The sequence below is a fragment of the Aspergillus oryzae genome, chromosome 4, assembly GCF_000184455.2.
Source record: "Aspergillus oryzae RIB40 DNA, chromosome 4".
Taxonomy (NCBI): domain Eukaryota; kingdom Fungi; phylum Ascomycota; class Eurotiomycetes; order Eurotiales; family Aspergillaceae; genus Aspergillus; species Aspergillus oryzae.
Genome location: NC_036438.1, coordinates 2,064,395 through 2,084,490, shown reverse-complemented (window position 1 = coordinate 2,084,490; position 20,096 = coordinate 2,064,395). Strand labels below are relative to the sequence as shown.

The window sequence follows — 20,096 nt, the reverse complement described above, 5'->3', positions numbered from 1 at the left end:
GTAACAATCTTCATTGTGAGCCATCATAAGCCTGAACAATTAGTACTGTCTTTTTCCCCGATTTGACATTAACGGAGTGTTGCCGTTAGACAAAGTGTCGCAACGCAATCCCATGGAGACCGGGCGCTGATCTGATTGTCGGGTCCAGAAAACTCTTGTCAACTGTAGTTAGTTCTGAACCACCAGCCCGGATTCAAGCTACCTAATGCAGGTGAGGTTCTTCTTTGGGCAGCCAGTCATCATCTTAGAATGCAAGCTTATCAGTTGACAGCTTTAGAAGGTTGACTTGCGCTATTAGTCACTGTGTGAGCCAAGAGATAAGCCCGGGCCATAGACCAGTCACCAAAAGTCAATAGGGTTCGACCACCTTCTCATATGATCCAGTTCCAGAATCCCTCTTGGATTGCTAGAGGACTCAGCCTCAGGAGTGATTGTTGATTGCGAAATCCAAACTGTGGTCTTTTCGCCGCCATCCGCGCTTCTTATCTTCCGCCGCGGTACTCTCCGCTCCAGGTTTTATGAGATCGGCACCAGCTATAGAAAGCATGATAATATGTCTCTGTAACTCCTCGGGATGTCATTATGGCGAATGGATTCGCGTATACGTCATAGAACGGTGGTTATACGTGTACATGGAAAGGCCCCTTCTCCCTTAAGAATATATGATGGTGGATCGAGGATCGATAGACCCATAGAAAGTGGGACACTCGGGGTATTATCCACAAATAACTTGTCCCTGACTAAATGGATCTCAAAAAGACTACGGTTCATTCATTGGCATTCAAGGTTATATATAATATGTACAATCCATATTGGATATTAGCAACGGGGGTAGCAACAAGGTATTCAAAGTATCGCATATCAACCACAAGTAATTTGTCAGGCGAAAAACACTCAAAGGTCGCATCATAGTAATCATTAGAATTTTAGTACATCCTCCAGCAATGACCAATGTTTCTTCTTCCTGTTTTCTCTCTTTCTATTTTCCGCCGTACCTTTTCATTTTTCTCGTTCTCTTCTTTTTTTCTTTTGTTTTCAAACAGGCTAGAAGGGGATCATGACAGTACCAGATTGTCCTCAGTAGAAATCACCAGTATGCCTTTTCCGAAAGCGTCGCACTTTGCTACTAGCCCGATGGGCATTAGCGTCGACGGGCTGCTCCTCAGAGGACCGCCGTCTATTCCAAGCCTTCCGGAAATGTTGTTGCTCATCATCCTGCTGTTTCGCTCGATGGACAAGGAACTCTTCATGAGCTTCTTTCTCTTCCATCAAGGCCTCGATCTGAACGATCCCAGGATAATGAATATTAGCACTTCATGAATCCATAATGACGCAGACAAAATGTTTATTGATTCAAGTCCCGCAGCGAAAGAAACTAAATAAGGGAAAGGGAAAATGATACATACATGGGATAGCCACAACTCTTGCTCCGAACTCCAGGCTTTCTGACACCTCCCCAGCTCGCTCTGTGCAATAGCCAATTCACGCTCTTGCTCTGGTGTCCATCGGCATTTGTCACAGACAATGCTGGCCCAGCTTACAACCCGTACCAATCGAGATCGGCTGCCGCTGCTGTTGCTGCTGCCGCCATGATGCAGGTCCAACTCGCTTGCGTTCACCGCCATCTCGGACCCGGTTGATTGGGAGTCGTCATCGTGGCAATGCACTGTGACTTCAATAGAGGGGGAATCGTCGATCCCTTTACCCTTCCAGATGGAACGTTCTGTACGTTTGGTCAGGTAGGGGAGGTGGAAGATGTATTGAATGGTGCTGGCCACTCTCATTTTGGTATGTATAAAAAGCCTTCGGATTATGACTGAAACTCCTACAAAGAACGGACAAACTGAGTAAATTGGCGTCTTGGTCTTGCCGCTTTCTCATTCAGGGATATTTCTCCTGTTTATATGTATGAGTATGTACTTTCTGCTCGGAATGGCTTCGAATACAGGTCACTGCGTTGGGCCATTCACAGCTTGAATACAACCTAATACGGCATAGATCACAGGTTAGGCTTCAGGAAACAAGGACATCAGGCTCTAGATGGGCCTATTTCTGACGTCGACAATCCTGTTTGGCTGGGGACCACAGCCCGCAGCTTGGTCAAAACTACAACGGGACTGTTCGTCCCAAGAGTGGAGAGAGATGGGGGAAGAAATAGGAACAAATCGCCAAGCCATTGTGTTTCATGCGCTGCAAAATAAGAAACCACATCCCTGGAATGGGGAACGTGGCGAACAAACTTTGCTTGGGTAAAGGGGGCCTGGGATGGTGTTGAGCAAATCATCACGGCCCAGTCTCCCGAAATTGGATAACTCATATGTAGCAGTTGCCAGCAAAATATACAGCATAACAGATGTTCATACATGGCTCCTCGTCATTGCCGTGCAGGTTTCCCAACATATGTACTTATACCTAGTGCCTAGCACGCAGATCTCCAAAGTAAACTTGGCCAGCCAAAAGCGACAAAAAGAACTAGCGTGAGAGGAAATAAGAAGGGCACTTATAGGACTGTGAGCCGGACAAGAAGGAAGAGATATAAGTCATACAGGTTTCAAGGAACTAATCATGCGATCGCAGTCCAGGAAAGGACATGGAAACCAGCACAAGGTTGGAAATTCTTCAGGCAGCTGACTCTTGATCACCAACAAAAACACTTATAGACAAAAGAAACTTAGGGGGAATCTTAAACAATCCAAATGCCAACACAAACAAAAAATGAGAAGCCAAAACCAAATGCGAGCCAGTAACTCATAGACACAGTATCCACCCATTGGCTCGCCAACCCGTATAGTCCCGAACATACTCTCCAAGTAACACCCAAAAAAACGAGGATAAATTCGTTACACAAAAGCAGCCTATCGTTGCCAAGCTGGTAACGGGGTCCGGGAAACGAAACCAAAAAAAGAAACTATAATCGTTGGTTTGGGTAGTCGTCAGTACCACGAACTGGTAGGGGCACGCCTTCTTCTCGAATGCCCCGCTGTTGACTGTTCGTCGTGTAACTGTGCTTTCATCTCTTCCCGAATCTGTTCACCAATGATCACGCTGATCAGTCTTCTATGCAAATCGGCTTCCGTCCAGCCAACTTGGCCTGTTCCACCGGCCTGTAGGTCGGCCTTGGCCAACTCCTGCACGAATCTGTCAATAATGGCAAACTGACGCTCCGTGATGGGGACCCCATGTAAACCGTCCGACGTCCATATCCAATCACCAATGATATCCGATCGCCCTGGACCAGGGTAGTAAATGAAGCGTTCTGGATGTCTTTTTGCCAGACGGTAAAGACGACGAAGGAGGATGTAGTGATCGTCAGAGAAATATCCAGAGACAGCCAGCGGCAAAGGACGATCATACGTATCGTCTTTTGCTTCTACATTGGGCGACTGGTCGTCTAACGGGCTAGAAAGGCTCTGTTGTTCATGGTCCCGATGCAGTCTTGGCGCTTCCTCCATGTAGTTTTCTTCCACGTTTCTCGAGCGGGACCCGTCATCATCTTCGTCCTCTGAAGCCTCGTCATATACAGATAGAGCAGGCTCTGCAAATGATCTTCTTTTTGGTACTTTCAACCATTGAGGCGTAAGATTAGTAATCTTTTGGAGCCAGGATGATGCTTGTTTTCTGGTACTGGAGGGCTGCTGGCGTTCGGGGGTGAGGACAGGTGTCTCGTGAGCGGTCTGTGGTTCAGGTGAAGCTGCATCTGAAAGATTCCCATCACCATACCCTTCTAGCCACAAATCCGAGTGTTGTCGTGCATTTTCAAAATTCGTAGTTGGATCCAGCTGGAATGTCTCTTCCCCTGGGGCTCTCTGAGGGCTTGACTCCAGATAATCATCTGACTGCGGAGGTTCAAGTAAGTGATCCTCCTCATCCTGCCGCACTCCCTGTACTTCTTCTTCCTCGTATTCATCCTCCTTTGCCTCCTCGCTGTAGGGTACCGCGGTTGGCTGTGGCTGCTCGGGATCTCGTCCGTTTTCTGTACTTGGGGGGCTGCTTTGCCCGTAGTAGTAACGCGAACGTTTGGGGGTAGCCCCTGGACGCAATAGTGCGGAAATATCAACATCCTGTTCTCGTAGCTCTTTGATTCGCGACTTGCCTAGAAACGGCACCTTGTCGTGAGCATTGGTCCAGTAGGCTGGAGAATACGAATTATCGATAGCACTCCGTTCAGATATCGAGCTATTTGTTTGAGGACTAGACTCTTGCCTGTTATTGTCCAAGCTTTGATGAACATACGAAACAGACGAGCGGTCCGAAAGATCGCCTCTATCATTAGCCTCTTGTTGCCAGATATCTTCGTATCCGTCATCTTCGTCTTCCTCCTCTTGTTCACTAAAGCGACCATCTTCGGGTTTGTCATGCACTGATAGTGCATCTGCGTCTCCACGATCGATGTCAGAGGTCCAGTCACGCTCTTCATCAGCTTTGGGAGCAGCCATGCCCCCCTCTGGACTCGGAGGGCCACTCACATCACTGTCAATAACAATGACCTGGCTTGAGTTGGCCAATTGAATTTCGCGGCTGATAGCTTCCCTCTCCCGTTGCCATTCTTCCATCCGACGCCTCATCTCTGAGCCTGGTGTATCGTAGTCCCTTAGTCCATCAGGTTCCCGCGACATTTCCCGAGACCCACTTGTTTCGCTCAGGCCTTTTGGCGTGGTTTCTGTGATAGTTTCCATCTCAGGGGCTTTCCTTGCATTCTCAATCTCTGCCTGCACTCGTCTCTTCGCGAGCTCTTGACCGAATTTCAAGGCCGACTGTAGATCGCGTTGTATCTCTGAATCGAATTCGCTGAAGAGCAGCTCCAATCGTTTCCTAGATGTCTCCAAGCTGGACATCTGATCTTGCGACACGCGTATCTCAGGACTTGACAGGAGACCTCGGGGATACTCTCTGTCATACGGACGCCTTAGAGCGCTCTCCAGAGCAATGCCCACACGGACCAACCTCACAAACCTGGCTATTGGTCGTCGCCGCCGTCTGCTAGAGGCTTGAACCGGAACAGGCGCTGGAGAAGTAGGGGAAGAATATGCCCTAGCGGACCTGTAGTCCACAGTAGCCTTCTCTTGTGCCAGGGCTGATGGCTCAGGTTGCGTAATTAGACCGGCTTCTTCTTCATTGGCCTGATTCCGGATCGAGGATTTTCGTCTTAAGACACCGTTGCTTTCCCGCTCCAGAAACGGCTTCAAAGCGCCCTTTGTTACTTGAGAGCTGGCGCTGAGTCCATGTTGTTTAGCTGACGGTAGTGTATCCAGCGAAACCATGCTAAACCCTTCACTCTCCATTATAGAATCGAATTCTCTGTGTTCATCTGTAGGGTCGTTTGTAGCATGAACTCCGCTTTGGCGAAAGCGATTGCGCGAGATAGAGTTTTGCGCCCCTCGGTCTTGTCTTTCCTCATCGACTAATGATGAGGATGCTGGGGTGGGGTATTGACGAGGCGGTCTAGGTGTACGACCAGCGTATATGGTGTTATCTGGAGAGATAATCTGGCTCTCACGAGATGGAGAAGGCATCTTTGATGGTGTTGAATGTATATTCTCGTCATTCTGCATATAAACATCATCCATATAATCGACATTTGGCGTATCGTAAGTACGCTCATATTCAACTCCAGGACTCTGATTCTGAGGGTTATCATCAAATTGCTCCATCTGAGCCTCACCTTCAAAGGGTTCTGCGTAGCCTTGATCATCCGGCAAGCCATCGTCAGATTCGCCATCTGCAGTAAGGTTCAGGGGAGCCCAACTTGGCTCGGGCTCGACAACAGACGGCTCATGTACCTGGCTATTTGCCACCTGATCGGCAACGTCGTCTACGGCATCCGGCTCCGGGAGATATTTCCTAGGTCTACCTCGCTTCCTCTTTTGCGCACTTGCGCCTCCCGGGCCAGGAGTATGACCAGGACTCCCCCCATTCGGTGTCGCGCTTTGAACCATTGTGTCTGACTTCCTCGGGCGTCCGCGGCGTTTTCTAGGGGTCTGCTCCATAGTGTCTGCCTCATCCTTCAGCGGTACTTTGGTTGTCATGGTAGAATTCCGGGGGCGTTTGCGCGAAGGGCTGTCTTGGTTCATTTCCTCGTCTTGTGTTGCCTCCAATGTTACTCGAATCCTCCACGGACTCACGTTCCCGTCGGGCTGCAGCTTTTCAGGGGAAAGGGACCTTTGCCGACCGATCAATTTGCTTGACGGAGACCCAGGAAGCACCACATCGTCGAAGCGGATAGAATGCGAACTTTTGGCAGGGCTTAGGTTGATGCGCGACCCTCTGCGTTTGGCGAAGCGCGGCGTTTGAAGGAGTTTGAAATTTGCAGGCGACATGACGCTTTGGCGCCCGGAGAAAGGTTTGAACGGAGAGGAAACCAAATATTCGACGTCGCCAGGTGGCCCAAGAATGTCCGGAGAAGAGCTAGAGCTGCGGAAGGACATAACGACATGCAATAACCGGTACGACCCCAGTCGCGCTTGATCAGGTAGGGACAGGTTAAGTGATTTCTAAAAAGCGTAACGGTTATGCGCAATCTTCCATCATTTTAGTAGCAGGGCTACCTGCAAGAGGCCTGAACTTCTATAGAAACAACAATGATAAGCCGATAATCGCGGGGAAGCAGAGCAACCACAGAGCATAACATAAACAAGTCTCCCGATCAGGCAGGCCGAGGGTCCGGCCCGATTTGCTTTGCTGCTAGAGGTTGAAGGGGGCGCGCTTTGGGTTATGTAAGCGGATAAATGTTGTTCCATGTCGATGGTCATGTTACGGGATGGTAAAGGGGCCCAAGGTGCAGTCTTACCTCCTGGATTCTGCGTCATCGTGTAAACCCTTGCAGATGCGATGTGATGTACTGTATGTAGTACTTACATTATCATGATCCCATATTTGAAAATAAATGTGTAATGTGCGGTAATCTCTGGATGACACCCAGCCATGCTACATGCATAACCACTCGGTAGCCATTCTCACCCACGCGGTGGTTTCTTTGGTTGCTTGGCATCAGACAAAGAGTTAAGAGGAGCGATCGACAGGCCGCTTTCCTTCCCCGCATCCTCTTAATTTGTTCCCCCACCGGAAATTTCTTGTTTAGGACTAGCGCTGTTGCCTCATTTCCGTGGCTTCATGGTTTGACCCCCTGTGGATGTACTACTGAACGCCTTCCCGCGTCTTCTTTTCCCCATCATTACTACCTAGTATTCACTGCGGCGGAAAGGGACTGAGCACTAGACCGCCAAAGGTGCCTCATACCCTTGGTACTACATTATTACCTGTTGTCAGTGAATACATCAACCTACTATCGCAATTGGCTCATCGAGGTCACGGATCATCGATCAAGTGGTGGACGGACGCATACTTCTCCAGCCCGCCATACTGAATCCGTCGACGGCGCAGAGCTTGTTGGCAGTTACGCGGTCTAATGCACTAGCATTGACCTTGCCCAACTAACGCATCCGTGGATTTGCCTCCTATAATTTGCTCGGATAATTACAAACAATCCAGTCCAACCAACAGCTCGGGGAAATTGAATTTTACCCCAGTCCCGCTGTTGCTGTGCTTTGGTACCCCCGCCCGCTGGTCAGGCGGCATCATGAGGTAGGAACAAGATAAATAGTAGTATGATTCACTCCTTTAAATCGTACCAAGGATTCTCCCAGCTCCTTGGCTGCTTACCCTCCGTGCTCTGCCCTGCTCGGATCACCATTCGTCTCCTGTCGGTGTATTGCTTCATCTTCCTAGCTGTTACAACGCTTCTGGGAATCAGAATGCATCTTAAATCATACTTATCTGCTGCCCTTTATGGGCTACCGACACTGGCTCTAGATGCGGCCGCGTCATCTACTTCAAATACGTCTGCTGTAGATCCATTCAAAGTCTACACTATCACTGCGGAGAATATTACCGCCAAGTTGATTCCATACGGAGCGCGTCTGACTTCTCTGCTCGTGCCTGACCGCGATGGCAACGAACAAGATGTAGTCGTGGGCTATGATGACCCTAAGGATTACTTGAAAGACACCGAGACCGACCACACATACTTCGGCACTGTTGTCGGCCGCTATGCCAACCGGATCAAAAACGGCACCTTCCAAATAGATGGAGACAAGTACGAAATCCCTAGGAACGAGCACAACGGCACCGACACATTGCACGGAGGAGATGTCGGTTATGATCAGCACAACTGGACTGTCACTGCTCAATCTGAGTCTTCCATCACGTTTACTCTGCTTGACCGCGCACTGGAGGGCTTCCCTGGAGATGTCATCACTCACGCCGTGTACAGCGTTGATTCCGATGTCACGGCCGAGAACCCCAAGGGTCTGCCGCAGTTGACCACCAAGTTGATCTCTTTGGCTCTGACCGAGAAGACTCCCATCATGACTGCCAACCATATCTACTGGAACCTCAACGCGTTCAAGGAGACCAATGTCCTGAATGACACCTTCCTTCAACTACCGCTGTCCAAGCGGATCATCGGCACAGACGGCATCTTGATTCCCAACGGAACCATCCTTGGTGTCGACTCGTACGACGGAGCACCAGACTTCACCACTGGAAAGCTTGTGGGCCAGGACATTGAGAAAGCAGAAGGGCTGTGTGGAACGGGCTGCACGGGCTATGACAACTGCTTCATTGTCGATCGAGACAATGCATATGGCCCAGCCAACTCTATTGTCCCAGTTGTTCGTATGAACTCCAGCACAACCGGGATCAGTTTAGAAGTGGCTTCAAACCAACAAGCTGTTCAAATCTACACCTGCGATAACATGAAGGGCACCATTGCCGTCAAGCCGTCCCAGGCCAAGCGGAACAAGGAAGAAGGTATCGAGGGCGCAAAGAGCGTCAACCAGTATGGGTGCGTCGTTATCGAGACCGAAGGTTGGATTGATGGAATCAATAACCCCGAGTGGGGTCAACTGTCAGACCAAATCTATTCCCCCACCGGAGCTCCAGCAGTCAACTGGGCCACGTATAAGTTTGGCACAGTCTAATCTAGCCACGCCGCAAATTTGGTTATTTAATGTTCTGACGGCTCTACTTGTTGGGCGGTTCTCAACCTCATCGTGTTGTATGTACATTTACTACTGTCTGGTAAATAATGTGATCGATGTTTATAATCAGAAGGCATAGTAGACCCTAATGCTTAGTGCTCTGCCGTAATATTAATTGTAAATGAAATGCTGAGTTTCAGGGTATCGTGTCTAAGTACAGTCATCTAGAAGAATTCATGAAAATGGAACAGCAAGTGAACGATATGCTACCAGCTGTATCGCAACCAATTTTCAACGCTACACAGCCCAATACACACTTCCTTCGGTAGTGCGTATTCATCCCCATCCTGCCAGAGTCCAGCTCGACCGGTCTCCACCAGATCGTAGCCCTGACCGTCGGTCAGGGACATGGCCATGAGTATCCAAATCTCGACTAGCACCAGCAAGGCCATGCTGAAGAAATTTCTCTCGCTCAATCTCGACCAGTGACCTTATCTTAAGGCTCGCCACAAGACTAGCTCCAGCCCAGGGCCCAAGAGATTCCACTTCGCGCAGAACTCCTTGAACCGGAGGCTTGATATCCTTATCTCTATTACGGCGGAGCTTCTCCTCGACTGGGTCAATCTCATCTTCTTCATTACCCCGTTTTCCTTGGTCCCCCTTCTCAATAGAGGTTTTGGGTGACGGTGGTGTGGTGTCCTTTTCGTTGTTGGCCGAGGTCGGGCGCTCATTGAGAGACAAGTTTTGTAGCTTTTGTCTTTGTTGCTCAATAACTTTACCACGTACAGGACTCCAGCCATGTTGATCAATAATGGACGCTACTTCAGCAAGGACTCGCTGTCGAACACCTGGGATATTGGCTCCTCCACCGACGAACACTATCCGTGACATACAGATGCCGCGGACATCGGGCGGTAATTGTAGGAGAGTGTTGTACGCCAGCAAAGCAACCGGCTTTTCTTCGTCATCTAAGTCACAATCCGCTACACCTTTAGCAAAAAGGACTTTCTCCACCGGCTCTGCCAGTTTAGAGAAAGGAATCTCCAAATAGTTCGAGCTGGGGTTTGATGGAGATGGAATTGAAACGGTTTTATGCGAAAGACCGGTGATGTCTCTTCCTATCGGCTCACTATCTCCCCCTTGGGAGTCAGTTGATTGTGACGAAGTAAATGATCCATTATCACCTGCCTGGGGCATACACCACAGAAACCGGCTAACAACTTCTTCACAGAACTCAAAATTCACGGAGATCTCGTCTGCATCCCCGCTACTGTTTGAGGACAGGCGAGTGAGGAACCTGCCTGTTTCCTGAAGCAATGACTTCATGGCCCTTGTACTCCGCTTGGTAGCGATCTCTCTGTATTCATAGATCCCAGTTACCGTTGTTTCCGCCCATCCAAGGTCTATCACCAACGCCGAACGCAATCCAGCTGCAGCCACCGCCATTGTGGGGCTCGGAAGGAGCGTGATGCTAGGAAAGCGCCACCGACTGAATAGGGTCGACAAAACAGAAGACAGTAGCGGGTGTGGCATAATAGACGGGAGAACGAGTACCAATCTCGCTGTTCCCGCATCCGTCAACAGGTATTTATTGTATGTCTCTCGGAACATCCGCTCGATTTTGTCCTCAACAAGTCCCAAGTCGACATCACGAACGTCCATCTTCCATAATTCATAAGCGCCCGTCCACTCTTCTGCTTTCACTGGCTGTGGGCGTAATGTATCCGCGTTCAGGCTAGCTTTCAGCCATCCCCTGTAATCGCCGGCCCTCCTTGAGTCTTCCGGCCCGCACCCGACCACACACGTAGGTGTACTGTCGCCCTCAAATCCAGCCCGAAGCCATCTAGAGCCAAATTCAAAAACTATCGCATCCTCGTCTCCGCGCAAAGAAGAGCTTGCCGATGAGGTGCTTGCGAAGGAGGAATTATTAGAACGCAGGTGATGTTGAGGCGTGGAAGGTCTGCCGGACTGGCTATGTCGCAAGCTCATGGAGACACTTGTGCGCCTGTCATCAAGGTTGTAAGCCGTAGAGCCGCTCGTCATTTCTTCGTAGTATATATTGTGGTGTTTGCGTTCACTTCAGATTGCGGGGGAGGATCGGAGATGGAGAATCGGTCGGCAGGCGCGAATCATGCTTTAATGTTCCAGATTTGAATATTTCAATTCATGATTGAACTCTTAGATACAAATCAAGTGATCGTCACTATTCTGATTCCGCAGGAAGCCCAAACTGTCAAGAGCAAAGATACGGAAAGTGCAACGGCCACCGCGGCTTTAATGAGGACGGATCTACATCGGACCGTCGCGTGCTCCCCGACGTCAACAAACAACAACTCTCATGGTTACAATACACACAATTCTCCACGTATATACAATCCAGAATACTGCATATTGGTTGATTTGGAGTTTTTACTTGGTAATTTCTGATCTCTGTCTTAATGGGTATTCCCGGGTAAGTGAAATAACTTCGGTCAAGAGAGACCATCCAAGATATATATATCTTTTTCTGGCGGCTGTCTACACAAGTCTAAAATCCGAGCATTAGCTGACACAAATTAGACTCATCAATGCAATTGGGCCTGGAGAGCGCATTTCCCTGTCAAAACTGGCAATAACCCACCTAGAGCGAACAGCGAGGCCTATTCGTGTTGCAGTGGACATTTCAATATGGCTTTTCCAGGTGCAGGCAGGTCGCGGCGGCAAAAATCCGGAGCTACGGACTTTGTTCTACAGGTTGCTGAAATTTTTAGCCCTTCCTGTTCACCCCCTGTTTGTTTACGACGGGAAACACAAGCCGCCCTTTAAAAGAGGCAAAGCTACAGGGAGCACTTATGGAAGCGCACCTATAATTGGACTTTCCAAGATCTTGGTTGATCTATTCAGGTTTCCTCGTCACGATGCGCCAGGGGAGGCCGAGGCTGAGTGCGCCCGACTGCAGAGGGCGGGTGTTGTCGACGCGGTTATGAGCAATGATGTTGATGCTCTCATGTTTGGGTCAACGTTGACCATTATGAATTTCTCCAAGGAAAGCGGAAGTGGCACGTCTGCTGCAACACACATTACCTGTTATGAAATGGGAAATTTTAACTCATCTTCATGCTCAAGGCTTGATCGTGCTGGCATGATCTTATTTGCTATGTTAAGTGGAGGCGATTACTTGCCATCCGGAGTCCCGAAGTGTGGTAGCAAGCTCGCTGCAGAAATTGCAAGAGCGGGCTTTGGCGAGGACCTTTTGGAAGTGCTCAACTCAGAAGAAACTGAGCTCAATGTGAAGCTGAACGAATGGAGAGAAAGGCTCCAGTATGAGCTTGAAGCGAACGAAAGTGGTTATTTTCAGACCAAACACAAAGCTGTTCGAATTCCGGAAAGCTTCCCAGACAGGACAGTATTGTCATATTATGCCAAGCCTATAGTATCAGATTCGAAGGATCTGGAAGTTTTACAACGCCGTTTAGAGAATGCCTGGGATCAAGAAATTGATGCTTTGGAATTAAGAAGATTTGCTGCGGATACTTTCGAGTGGAACTATCGCTCTGGGGCAAGGAAGGTGATAAGGTTACTCGCCGAACCTCTGGTTTCCTACCGACTTCGTCTCCGGAAGGACTTGACAGCGTTTCCTTTCAGGCTATCTGAAAGCGATGTGCCAATGCTCCAGAAAGTTTATAAGAGTAGGACGAGTTTCAGCACAGATGGATTAACAGAGCTGCAACTTGATTTTGTCCCTATTGATATTGTTGGCTTAGATCTGCTCGCTGAGGAGCCCAATCCACCACTTCCTCCGCAAGAAACGGCGGCTTCGGGCGATGAGGAGGATGCAGAAGCTAATGCTGAGCCTGCTCCGCAGTCACCGGCTAAGAAACGTGTCACGAAGCGATTTGATCCTTATTCCTCAGAGAAAATTTGGGTGTTTGAAACGGTGGCTACAATAGGAATCCCAGAAGTTGTGCAAGCTTGGAAACAGGAAGAGTCTGAGAAGGCCTCTGCGCCTAAAAAACCAAGCAATAGGAAAACAGGGCCAAAGAAGAAGGGACCGATAGATCCAGGCATGAAGAGAGGAAGTATCCTGAAATATGGCACTCTCACCAAAGAAAGGACTGAGATTACGCAACTCAAACAGGCGCAGCTCTTTGAGGCAGCAATATCATCGACGTCAACACCGAAGAAGCACAGTGCATCGAATGTGCAAGGGCCCCTGAGTGCTTCCAGAGACTTGTCTAGCCATGGCCTGTATTACCAACAGCAAACGACCGCTTTCGATCGAAGCCAAGATTTTGATTATTTAACTAATATGTTGTCTTTATGCAATATATCGCCCAATGTGGGCATCAAACGGCATCCAGCGTCTACTCGGCCTCCTCTCAGAGGTCGGCGTGGGGCGGTTCTCTCGGGCGATTCTGAGGTAGAGGCTTCGAAAGTTCCAGATGCAGATTCTTTGGACTGCTCTCTATCTTCTGTATCTCCGGGGAGAATCCGTATGAGCTATTCCAATGTTAGCTATAATGACCTGTCCACAACTGACAGTACGGATTCTGCTCAACCTGTACGTGCGAAGTGCCGCAACATGTCAAAACCCGATCAAAGTATATCCAAATCTCAGGGCTCTCAGGGAGTCCAGAAACTGGAGCAAGCTATGTCCTCGTTGCTTTTGGATGATATCAAACCACAAGGATCTACCAAAGAACGATCGCATTCATTAAATATTACCATACCTCCTGCTAAGCGACATCTGCAAAAGCCAGAGATTAGAAAAGTACATTATGATCGGGGTATCCCAAAACCTCGACCAGATGATACCCTGATAGATCTGGGAGAAGTTAGTCCGCTTACTGTCCAGAATATTCGGGAAAAATTGGCTTTTAGAAATCGTGCAACGCAAAGGAAAAGCAGCGTGGAGACTCTAGCCACGTCACCAAAGCCATGTAAGAAGGACACTTCGGAGCCTGCAAAGGTGGAAACAACGACAGAAGATCTGAGGGATAGAAAGAATGATGCCAACAAACCCAGTTCCCATGCAGAATCCGTCATAGTGTACGATGGGTACTGGGCACTAGAGCCAAATCCAAAGGCCGGGATGGCCTCGGATGAATCAAAATCTGAAGTCGATAACAATACCACTAATGAGAGTTCAAAGAGTCACAGAGGCAAGAAACGACTCTCACGCGTGAGCATACTGGACCTTAGTTGAACCGACATTTCTAAATTGTTTGCGTGTCTTGGACTCATGATTCTGTATACCCTTATCCTTCTCCCGTTCTTGAGCGTTCTAAACAAGGGATAGGTATTTGATACTCAGGCGTTGGTGGAACTAGGGCTTCTAGTATTTCAAAGCACAATTCTGTTCTTTCACATATTCGATATTGAGCACTATAACGTTCTTGTGATATCTAGCTATAGTAAGTACATACATGGATACATAATCATACCGAGATAAAGAACAGATATGAACCTCGAATCAGAACATGACGCCTAGACCCGCAGTCTTACTAGAAGTCGCGCAGTCATCAAATTCTCTAATCACAGGTGGTTCTCTTCTATCTATAAAGCAGAGCAGTGGATCCTCGTCGGTGTTTGGTAGAATAGGAGGTGTTGGCGCTAGCTTCCAGTGGTATAATAAGAAGAGTGGAAAGAAGACAGGTATAAGAAGAAAAGCAGACAAGGGAAGAAAGATGAGTATAGACAAATGGACTCGTTCAAAAGGAGGATTCGCAGTGCGAAACAAAAAAGGTATCACCTTCTCGCTGGCCATCCGATTCTAGATCCCTAATCGATACAAAATATAATTTGAAATGTAGAAAGAAAGCGAAGCCAAGACAAACGCCGGAGATGGTATCCTTCACATATTTAACCAAAAACCTTCAAAAAGCCCCATAAACCTATTCCACTCAGGACTGGGATAGTGAAGTTATCATCCCAGCCGAAAAGGTCCACGAACTCGCTGCCTGCTGCTACCAGGCCGGAGACAACGCTCATAACGCCGAGGGCCAGGGGGCCCGAGATAACAGTATCCGCTGTCCAGCCGATAAGGTTCTTGATTGTGTCTGGGACAAGGTTGAGACGGCCAGTGAACATGAATGCGTTCTCTGGGTCATTGGGGAAAGGACCGACGTTGGGTACGAAGAAGCCCCAGAAGGCAGCGGCAGTGATCACTCCAACGAGCCACGCGCTCAAGGTTCCAGCAAAGCTCTTCCCTTTGCGCAGCTGGAACGTGTGCCGGCCATACAGACGACCGAAGGTAGAAGCTGCTGTGTCGCACCAACTTAGGAGCAATACACCCATGACTCCTACGTCCTTGGGGAAAAAGCGCAGGACTGCGTATGCGCCGAGTAAATACCAGATCACGCCATTATACCCTTGCACTTCGGTCTCCCGCATCAGCGCTCCGACGCAGCGAACGTAAAGCTTATTGATCGTCTCCGAGCGGTGACGCACCACATCCACTGCAGCTATTGGTACTAGGGCCCCGAACAGCCAGGGAGTGATTTGGGTTGTTTGGATACCACGGCTATACAGATGAAGTGTAAAGAAGCCGATTGACACGTGGAGGACCTTGCGCGGTATTTCATGGCGATGAATGAAACTGCGATACCGTGTATGAAGAGGAATAAGCCCCATAGGGGAGGGGGATCGGGAGATGCTATGCGCGATGCCGTCAGCTTTCGCAAGCGGCGATAAGAAACCATTGGGCTTCGCTCCGCCGTTTGTCTGTGGTTCGGGGCTTTTTGCAGGCCGCATCGGGTTGGATTTTCGCTTCCTTTGTCTAGTTGATCCTGCAGGACTAGTCGGGCTCCTAGAACGAGTCCGCGAGCGCCTTGATCCCGACTGCCGCTCATTATTGCTTTCCTCTGATACATCTACTAGTCGCTGTCGTCGCGCTGCAGAGCGAGTTGTGGGGGCAGAGTATCCGTCCCTGGATCGCGACCTGCTTTCTGAAGGAGCAGGCGAAGGCGAAATGACTCGAGGAGTCTCCGGGATCGCATCACGGGCAGACATATTGGCCGCTCGTAGGGCAAACGGCGGAAGAATCGGAGAGTGAATTAACCCAGACAGTGGTCGCCGAGTTGAGAAGGAATGATTGCGGGCAGAAATGTCGGGGAGGAAGAAGTAGTCTGCTTCTAACGACGCAATGGTGGGCGACTATATACACAAAAGTGAAAGATAAATTATTGATGTCGAATGATGCGCAAAGGAATAACACTGCCACACAAAACGTTATGGTCTCAGCCAAAGATCGACACAACCAGGGAACCACAGAAGGACAAGTATGACGGTGTATCCGAGGGGTATCAGCCTGCTGCCCACAGCCTACCACTGATTTTTTCTGGCTTATTGTCGTGTCGACAGAAATAATTCGCCGAACCTTCCGCCAAATCCGTATAGTGTCACGTGTGTGTGTGTGTGTGGGCAGAAACGTTCACCGCCCACGATATCTAATCAGTTACTGATAAGACCTTTTTTCTAGATTTTTTAGTTTGTATGGATGAGCGACGGAAGTTCCATCATTCGAATAATCTGTTGAGGGTAGGCTCGTAAGGGAGCCAATCTATTCTTCAGGCTGCAAAAATGGCCCCAAAACCGCCAGCTGGTACATCTTCTAGAGCTTGGGATGGTGTCTCACCTTCCCTGTCGGAATGGGTGCTGGAAGCCGTTTCGTCTATGGGCTTCACGCGCATGACGCCCGTGCAAGCGTCCGCTATTCCCCTCTTCATGGCCCACAAAGATGTTGTAGTCGAGGCCGTTACTGGAAGTGGAAAGACCTTATCTTTCTTGATTCCTATCGTGGAGAAACTTCTACGTCTTGAAGAACCTATTAAAAAACATCACGTTGGCGCGATCATCATTTCCCCGACGAGGTAGCTATAGTCTTTGCTTAGAAAAAAAAAAGTACAAATATGCTAACAAGTGCAGGGAACTTGCATCACAGATCTACCATGTACTACTCTCACTACTCGCATTCCATCCTCCATCTGCCTCCGTCATCAACCCTTCAGAAGACGATGATGTGCCCCGGCAAAAATTCCCATCCTCTACCCTCAAGGTTGTTCCACAGCTCCTTCTCGGAGGTTCTACTACACCAGCAGAAGATTTAAGCAAATTCTTGAAGCAATCGCCGAACCTGCTCGTCTCTACGCCTGGGCGTTTGTTGGAACTGCTCTCTTCACCTCATGTCCACTGCCCCCAATCTTCGTTCGAGATGCTCGTCTTGGACGAGGCAGACCGACTTCTGGACCTTGGGTTCAAGGAAACTCTACAGAACATTATACGTCGGTTACCCAAACAAAGGCGAACGGGATTGTTTAGTGCAAGTATAAGCGAAGCCGTTGATCAGATTGTGCGGGTTGGTCTGCGCAATCCTGTCAAGGTCATGGTCAAGGTCAAAGGGACTTCAGGTGCCCAGGACAAGCGAACACCTGCAAGCTTACAAATGACCTACCTTACGACACCCACGATTCACAAATTTGACGCCTTGAAGCATATTCTCCATTCCGTTGATCCAACTCCTCAGAAAACCATATTCTTCGCCTCAACCTGCTCAGGAGTTGATTATCTCTCTGCGATCTTACCATTGATACTTGGTGATGATTTCCAGTTAATTTCACTACATGGAAAGCACCCGGCGAACGTCCGTGAAAAGAACTTCAACCGATTCGTGAATTCATACAGCCCAGCAATTCTACTAACAACGGATGTCGCTTCTCGCGGCTTGGATATCCCATCAGTTGACCTCGTCGTTCAAATAGATCCTCCATCGGATCCTAAAACGTTCATTCATAGATGTGGCCGTGCTGGCAGAGCCGGCCGAAGGGGCCTGAGTGTAGTTTTGTTGCATCCAGGCCGAGAGGAAGACTATGTGTCTTTCCTCGAAGTCCGCAAGACTCCAGTGGCTCCTTTCCCCCATCCGATCTCCTTCTCAGAATCTGAAGCCACTGCAGCTACGAAAGCGGTCCGCAAGGCTGTGCTGGCAGACCGTGCACTCCACGATCGTGGCCAAAAGGCTTTTGTCAGTTGGTTAAGGAGTTATAGCAAACACCAGGCGAGCAGCATTTTCCGTGTCGCGGATCTTGATTGGGAGAGTTTAGGGAAGGCATGGGGTCTACTGAAGCTTCCCAAAATGCCTGAGTTGAGGAACTTCACCGGTGACCGGACCCTCGGTGTCAATCTCGACTGGGATGACTACAAATACAAAGACAAACAACGGGAGAAACGTCGCATAGAATTGCTCCAGGAGAGCAAAGAAGGCGACGGCACACAAGAATCCTCGAACAAGAGGAAGGCCACCGAGACCACCGCATGGAGCAATAAGCTTGACGATAGAAATAAAAAGCAAAAGCGACGAGAGCAGAAGCAACGTCGACAAGAGAAGAATAAGTGGGAGAAGATGACCGAAGAAGAGCGGCAGAAGATACGGGAGACGGAGCAAATGGTGGAAAGTATCAGAGTCAAGAACGAAGAAGAGAGACGCCTTAGACGTGCAGGAAAGGCCGAAGCAGCAAATGCTGGCAAGGATGAAGAAGAATTTGAAGGGTTTGATTAAGAAAAGTTACAGAGATACCTCTTTGCTTGCTTTGGATATGTATGACACTTGAATCTATATCTCATAGCGCGTGATCGGATGGAATGACCTACCTACATGTATAGTAACCTTACATTCTTGAACATATAGAGCATTCTTTCCATCATGGACTCAGTTCAATGTCCATCACATCTGGACCCTCACCCCATGTATCATTTTATCATCCTATCATTCGCTTGTGGCTACCCTCCAAGCTCAACTCAACTGTGCACATGCCCTCAATAACCCTGATCTGCAACCCACTCTGAACCTCACACCATTCACTTATCCTGTCTTATCTCCTCATTCAGATGCCGCTTAGTGCTCGCTTCCTGCATTCTAACCACCTGCGACGGCCCCACATCGAGCATACTCCTCGACGGCGCAGGCAACAACGACGGAAGACCAGAAGATAGTACACGATCACGCACGGCCGAATTCTCACCAGACATGATCTGATCCGATCGCTGAAACCCCTCGAGAGGCCCAGGCATGCGAAAAGAAGAGGGAGCAGTTGCAAACGAAGAAAGGGGCGGTAAAACAGTGACAGTTGTGTTGCACACGCCCGGGAGCCCATTTCCTATCTCCAAATGAGACATGTCTCGATGTTCTGCCTGACTCGTCTGCCCAAGTCGTGGCAGGCGGCTACTGCACAGTTGGCAGTACCGCGGGGCAACATCAGTCAGAATGAATCGGTTACAGCAGGCGACGATGATGGGCTGTGGGTTGTTGTTTGGTGAAGGGTAGTATTGTGCTTTGATGCATGGTTGGATTAGTTGGAGGAAGTCGCAGGTGCAGTGCGGTTGATTCGGTTGGTAGTAACACATTTTTTTATTGATTTTAAGGTGGCTCGTTTGAAGGAGGCGTATAGGGAATGCCTTCGAGGTTGGGTGAGATGGAGAAGATAGGATGTCGCTTTGGGGGGAGGTGGTTTTATGTTATCCTCCGGGAGGGCTGCTCTCTATCAGCCTGACTTTGAGGGTCGATCTGGGCTCACTATTGTGAGACAAGGGCGTAACTGTTGCATGATGGCGTAGAGGGATATGCCTTGAGAGGCAACAGAGGCTCAGCTTGAGTGTCAGCGTCCGCGGTGAGACATTTGGAGGCGCTCTCATTATAAGATTACCCTAGACATAAAGACAAGTGGCAAGCTGTGGTTGTATCCAAGCGCAATGATCTTGGCCAGGGATGTAGCAGCCTTAAAGAAGAAACAGACTGGATAACTGAGAGGTTTCTAAAAAAAATATGCAAGTGTATTGTGAATACAACCAATGCCCATTTGCCAAAATAAAAAGAGAGACGCCTGAATGCGAGACTCAACACAACTCGGTGCTCATGCATAGCTCCAGATACAGATGATTTAACAAAACTCCAGTAAACCATAGAAAACAGTATCATCAAAAGTGATCCTAAAGACAGAAAGCCATCAACTAGAGGGCCTACAACTCCATCCAACAGGCTGAAAGAGGCCGCAGCTAGCGACGTTGATACAACAAATATGTATACCCAAACTCCAGCTATAAAAGTTATCAATAAATCGCCTTTGGTCCCATCTTAATCCCTCGGAC

General features: G+C 49.0%; 7 protein-coding genes across 7 annotated transcripts; 3 read left to right on the top strand and 4 right to left on the bottom strand.

Annotated features, from left to right (window-relative positions):
- Positions 1-1,077: 1,077 nt before the first annotated feature.
- On the bottom strand, positions 1,078-1,784 carry AO090012000811 (uncharacterized protein; the record flags this gene model as incomplete). The annotated part of the gene is made up of 2 exons (XM_023236641.1): positions 1,078-1,188; positions 1,407-1,784. 2 exons carry the CDS (start codon positions 1,782-1,784, stop codon positions 1,078-1,080), a joined length of 489 nt encoding a protein of 162 aa, XP_023091548.1.
- A 1,071-nt stretch (positions 1,785-2,855) lies between these two features.
- AO090012000810 (putative AT DNA binding protein) lies at positions 2,856-6,071 on the bottom strand (the record flags this gene model as incomplete). Its single annotated transcript, XM_023236640.1, has 2 exons — positions 2,856-2,908; positions 3,161-6,071. The coding sequence occupies 2 exons, from the start codon at positions 6,069-6,071 to the stop codon at positions 2,856-2,858; spliced, it is 2,964 nt and encodes a 987-aa protein (XP_023091547.1).
- A 1,680-nt stretch (positions 6,072-7,751) lies between these two features.
- Positions 7,752-8,978, top strand: AO090012000809 (aldose epimerase family protein; the record flags this gene model as incomplete). Its single annotated transcript, XM_001727711.3, has 1 exon — positions 7,752-8,978. The coding sequence occupies one exon, from the start codon at positions 7,752-7,754 to the stop codon at positions 8,976-8,978; it is 1,227 nt and encodes a 408-aa protein (XP_001727763.3).
- Positions 8,979-9,314: 336 nt separating this feature from the next.
- On the bottom strand, positions 9,315-11,021 carry AO090012000808 (putative actin-related protein RO7; the record flags this gene model as incomplete). Its single annotated transcript, XM_001727710.1, has 1 exon — positions 9,315-11,021. One exon carries the CDS (start codon positions 11,019-11,021, stop codon positions 9,315-9,317), a length of 1,707 nt encoding a protein of 568 aa, XP_001727762.1.
- Positions 11,022-11,416: 395 nt separating this feature from the next.
- On the top strand, positions 11,417-13,697 carry AO090012000807 (crossover junction endodeoxyribonuclease; the record flags this gene model as incomplete). Its single annotated transcript, XM_023236639.1, has 3 exons — positions 11,417-11,430; positions 11,538-13,610; positions 13,658-13,697. The coding sequence occupies 3 exons, from the start codon at positions 11,417-11,419 to the stop codon at positions 13,695-13,697; spliced, it is 2,127 nt and encodes a 708-aa protein (XP_023091546.1).
- Positions 13,698-14,819: 1,122 nt separating this feature from the next.
- On the bottom strand, positions 14,820-15,968 carry AO090012000806 (diacylglycerol/polyprenol kinase family protein; the record flags this gene model as incomplete). Its single annotated transcript, XM_001727708.1, has 1 exon — positions 14,820-15,968. The coding sequence occupies one exon, from the start codon at positions 15,966-15,968 to the stop codon at positions 14,820-14,822; it is 1,149 nt and encodes a 382-aa protein (XP_001727760.1).
- Positions 15,969-16,538: 570 nt separating this feature from the next.
- spb4 (ATP-dependent RNA helicase SPB4) lies at positions 16,539-18,510 on the top strand (the record flags this gene model as incomplete). The annotated part of the gene is made up of 2 exons (XM_001727707.1): positions 16,539-16,828; positions 16,884-18,510. The coding sequence occupies 2 exons, from the start codon at positions 16,539-16,541 to the stop codon at positions 18,508-18,510; spliced, it is 1,917 nt and encodes a 638-aa protein (XP_001727759.1).
- Positions 18,511-20,096: the final 1,586 nt, after the last annotated feature.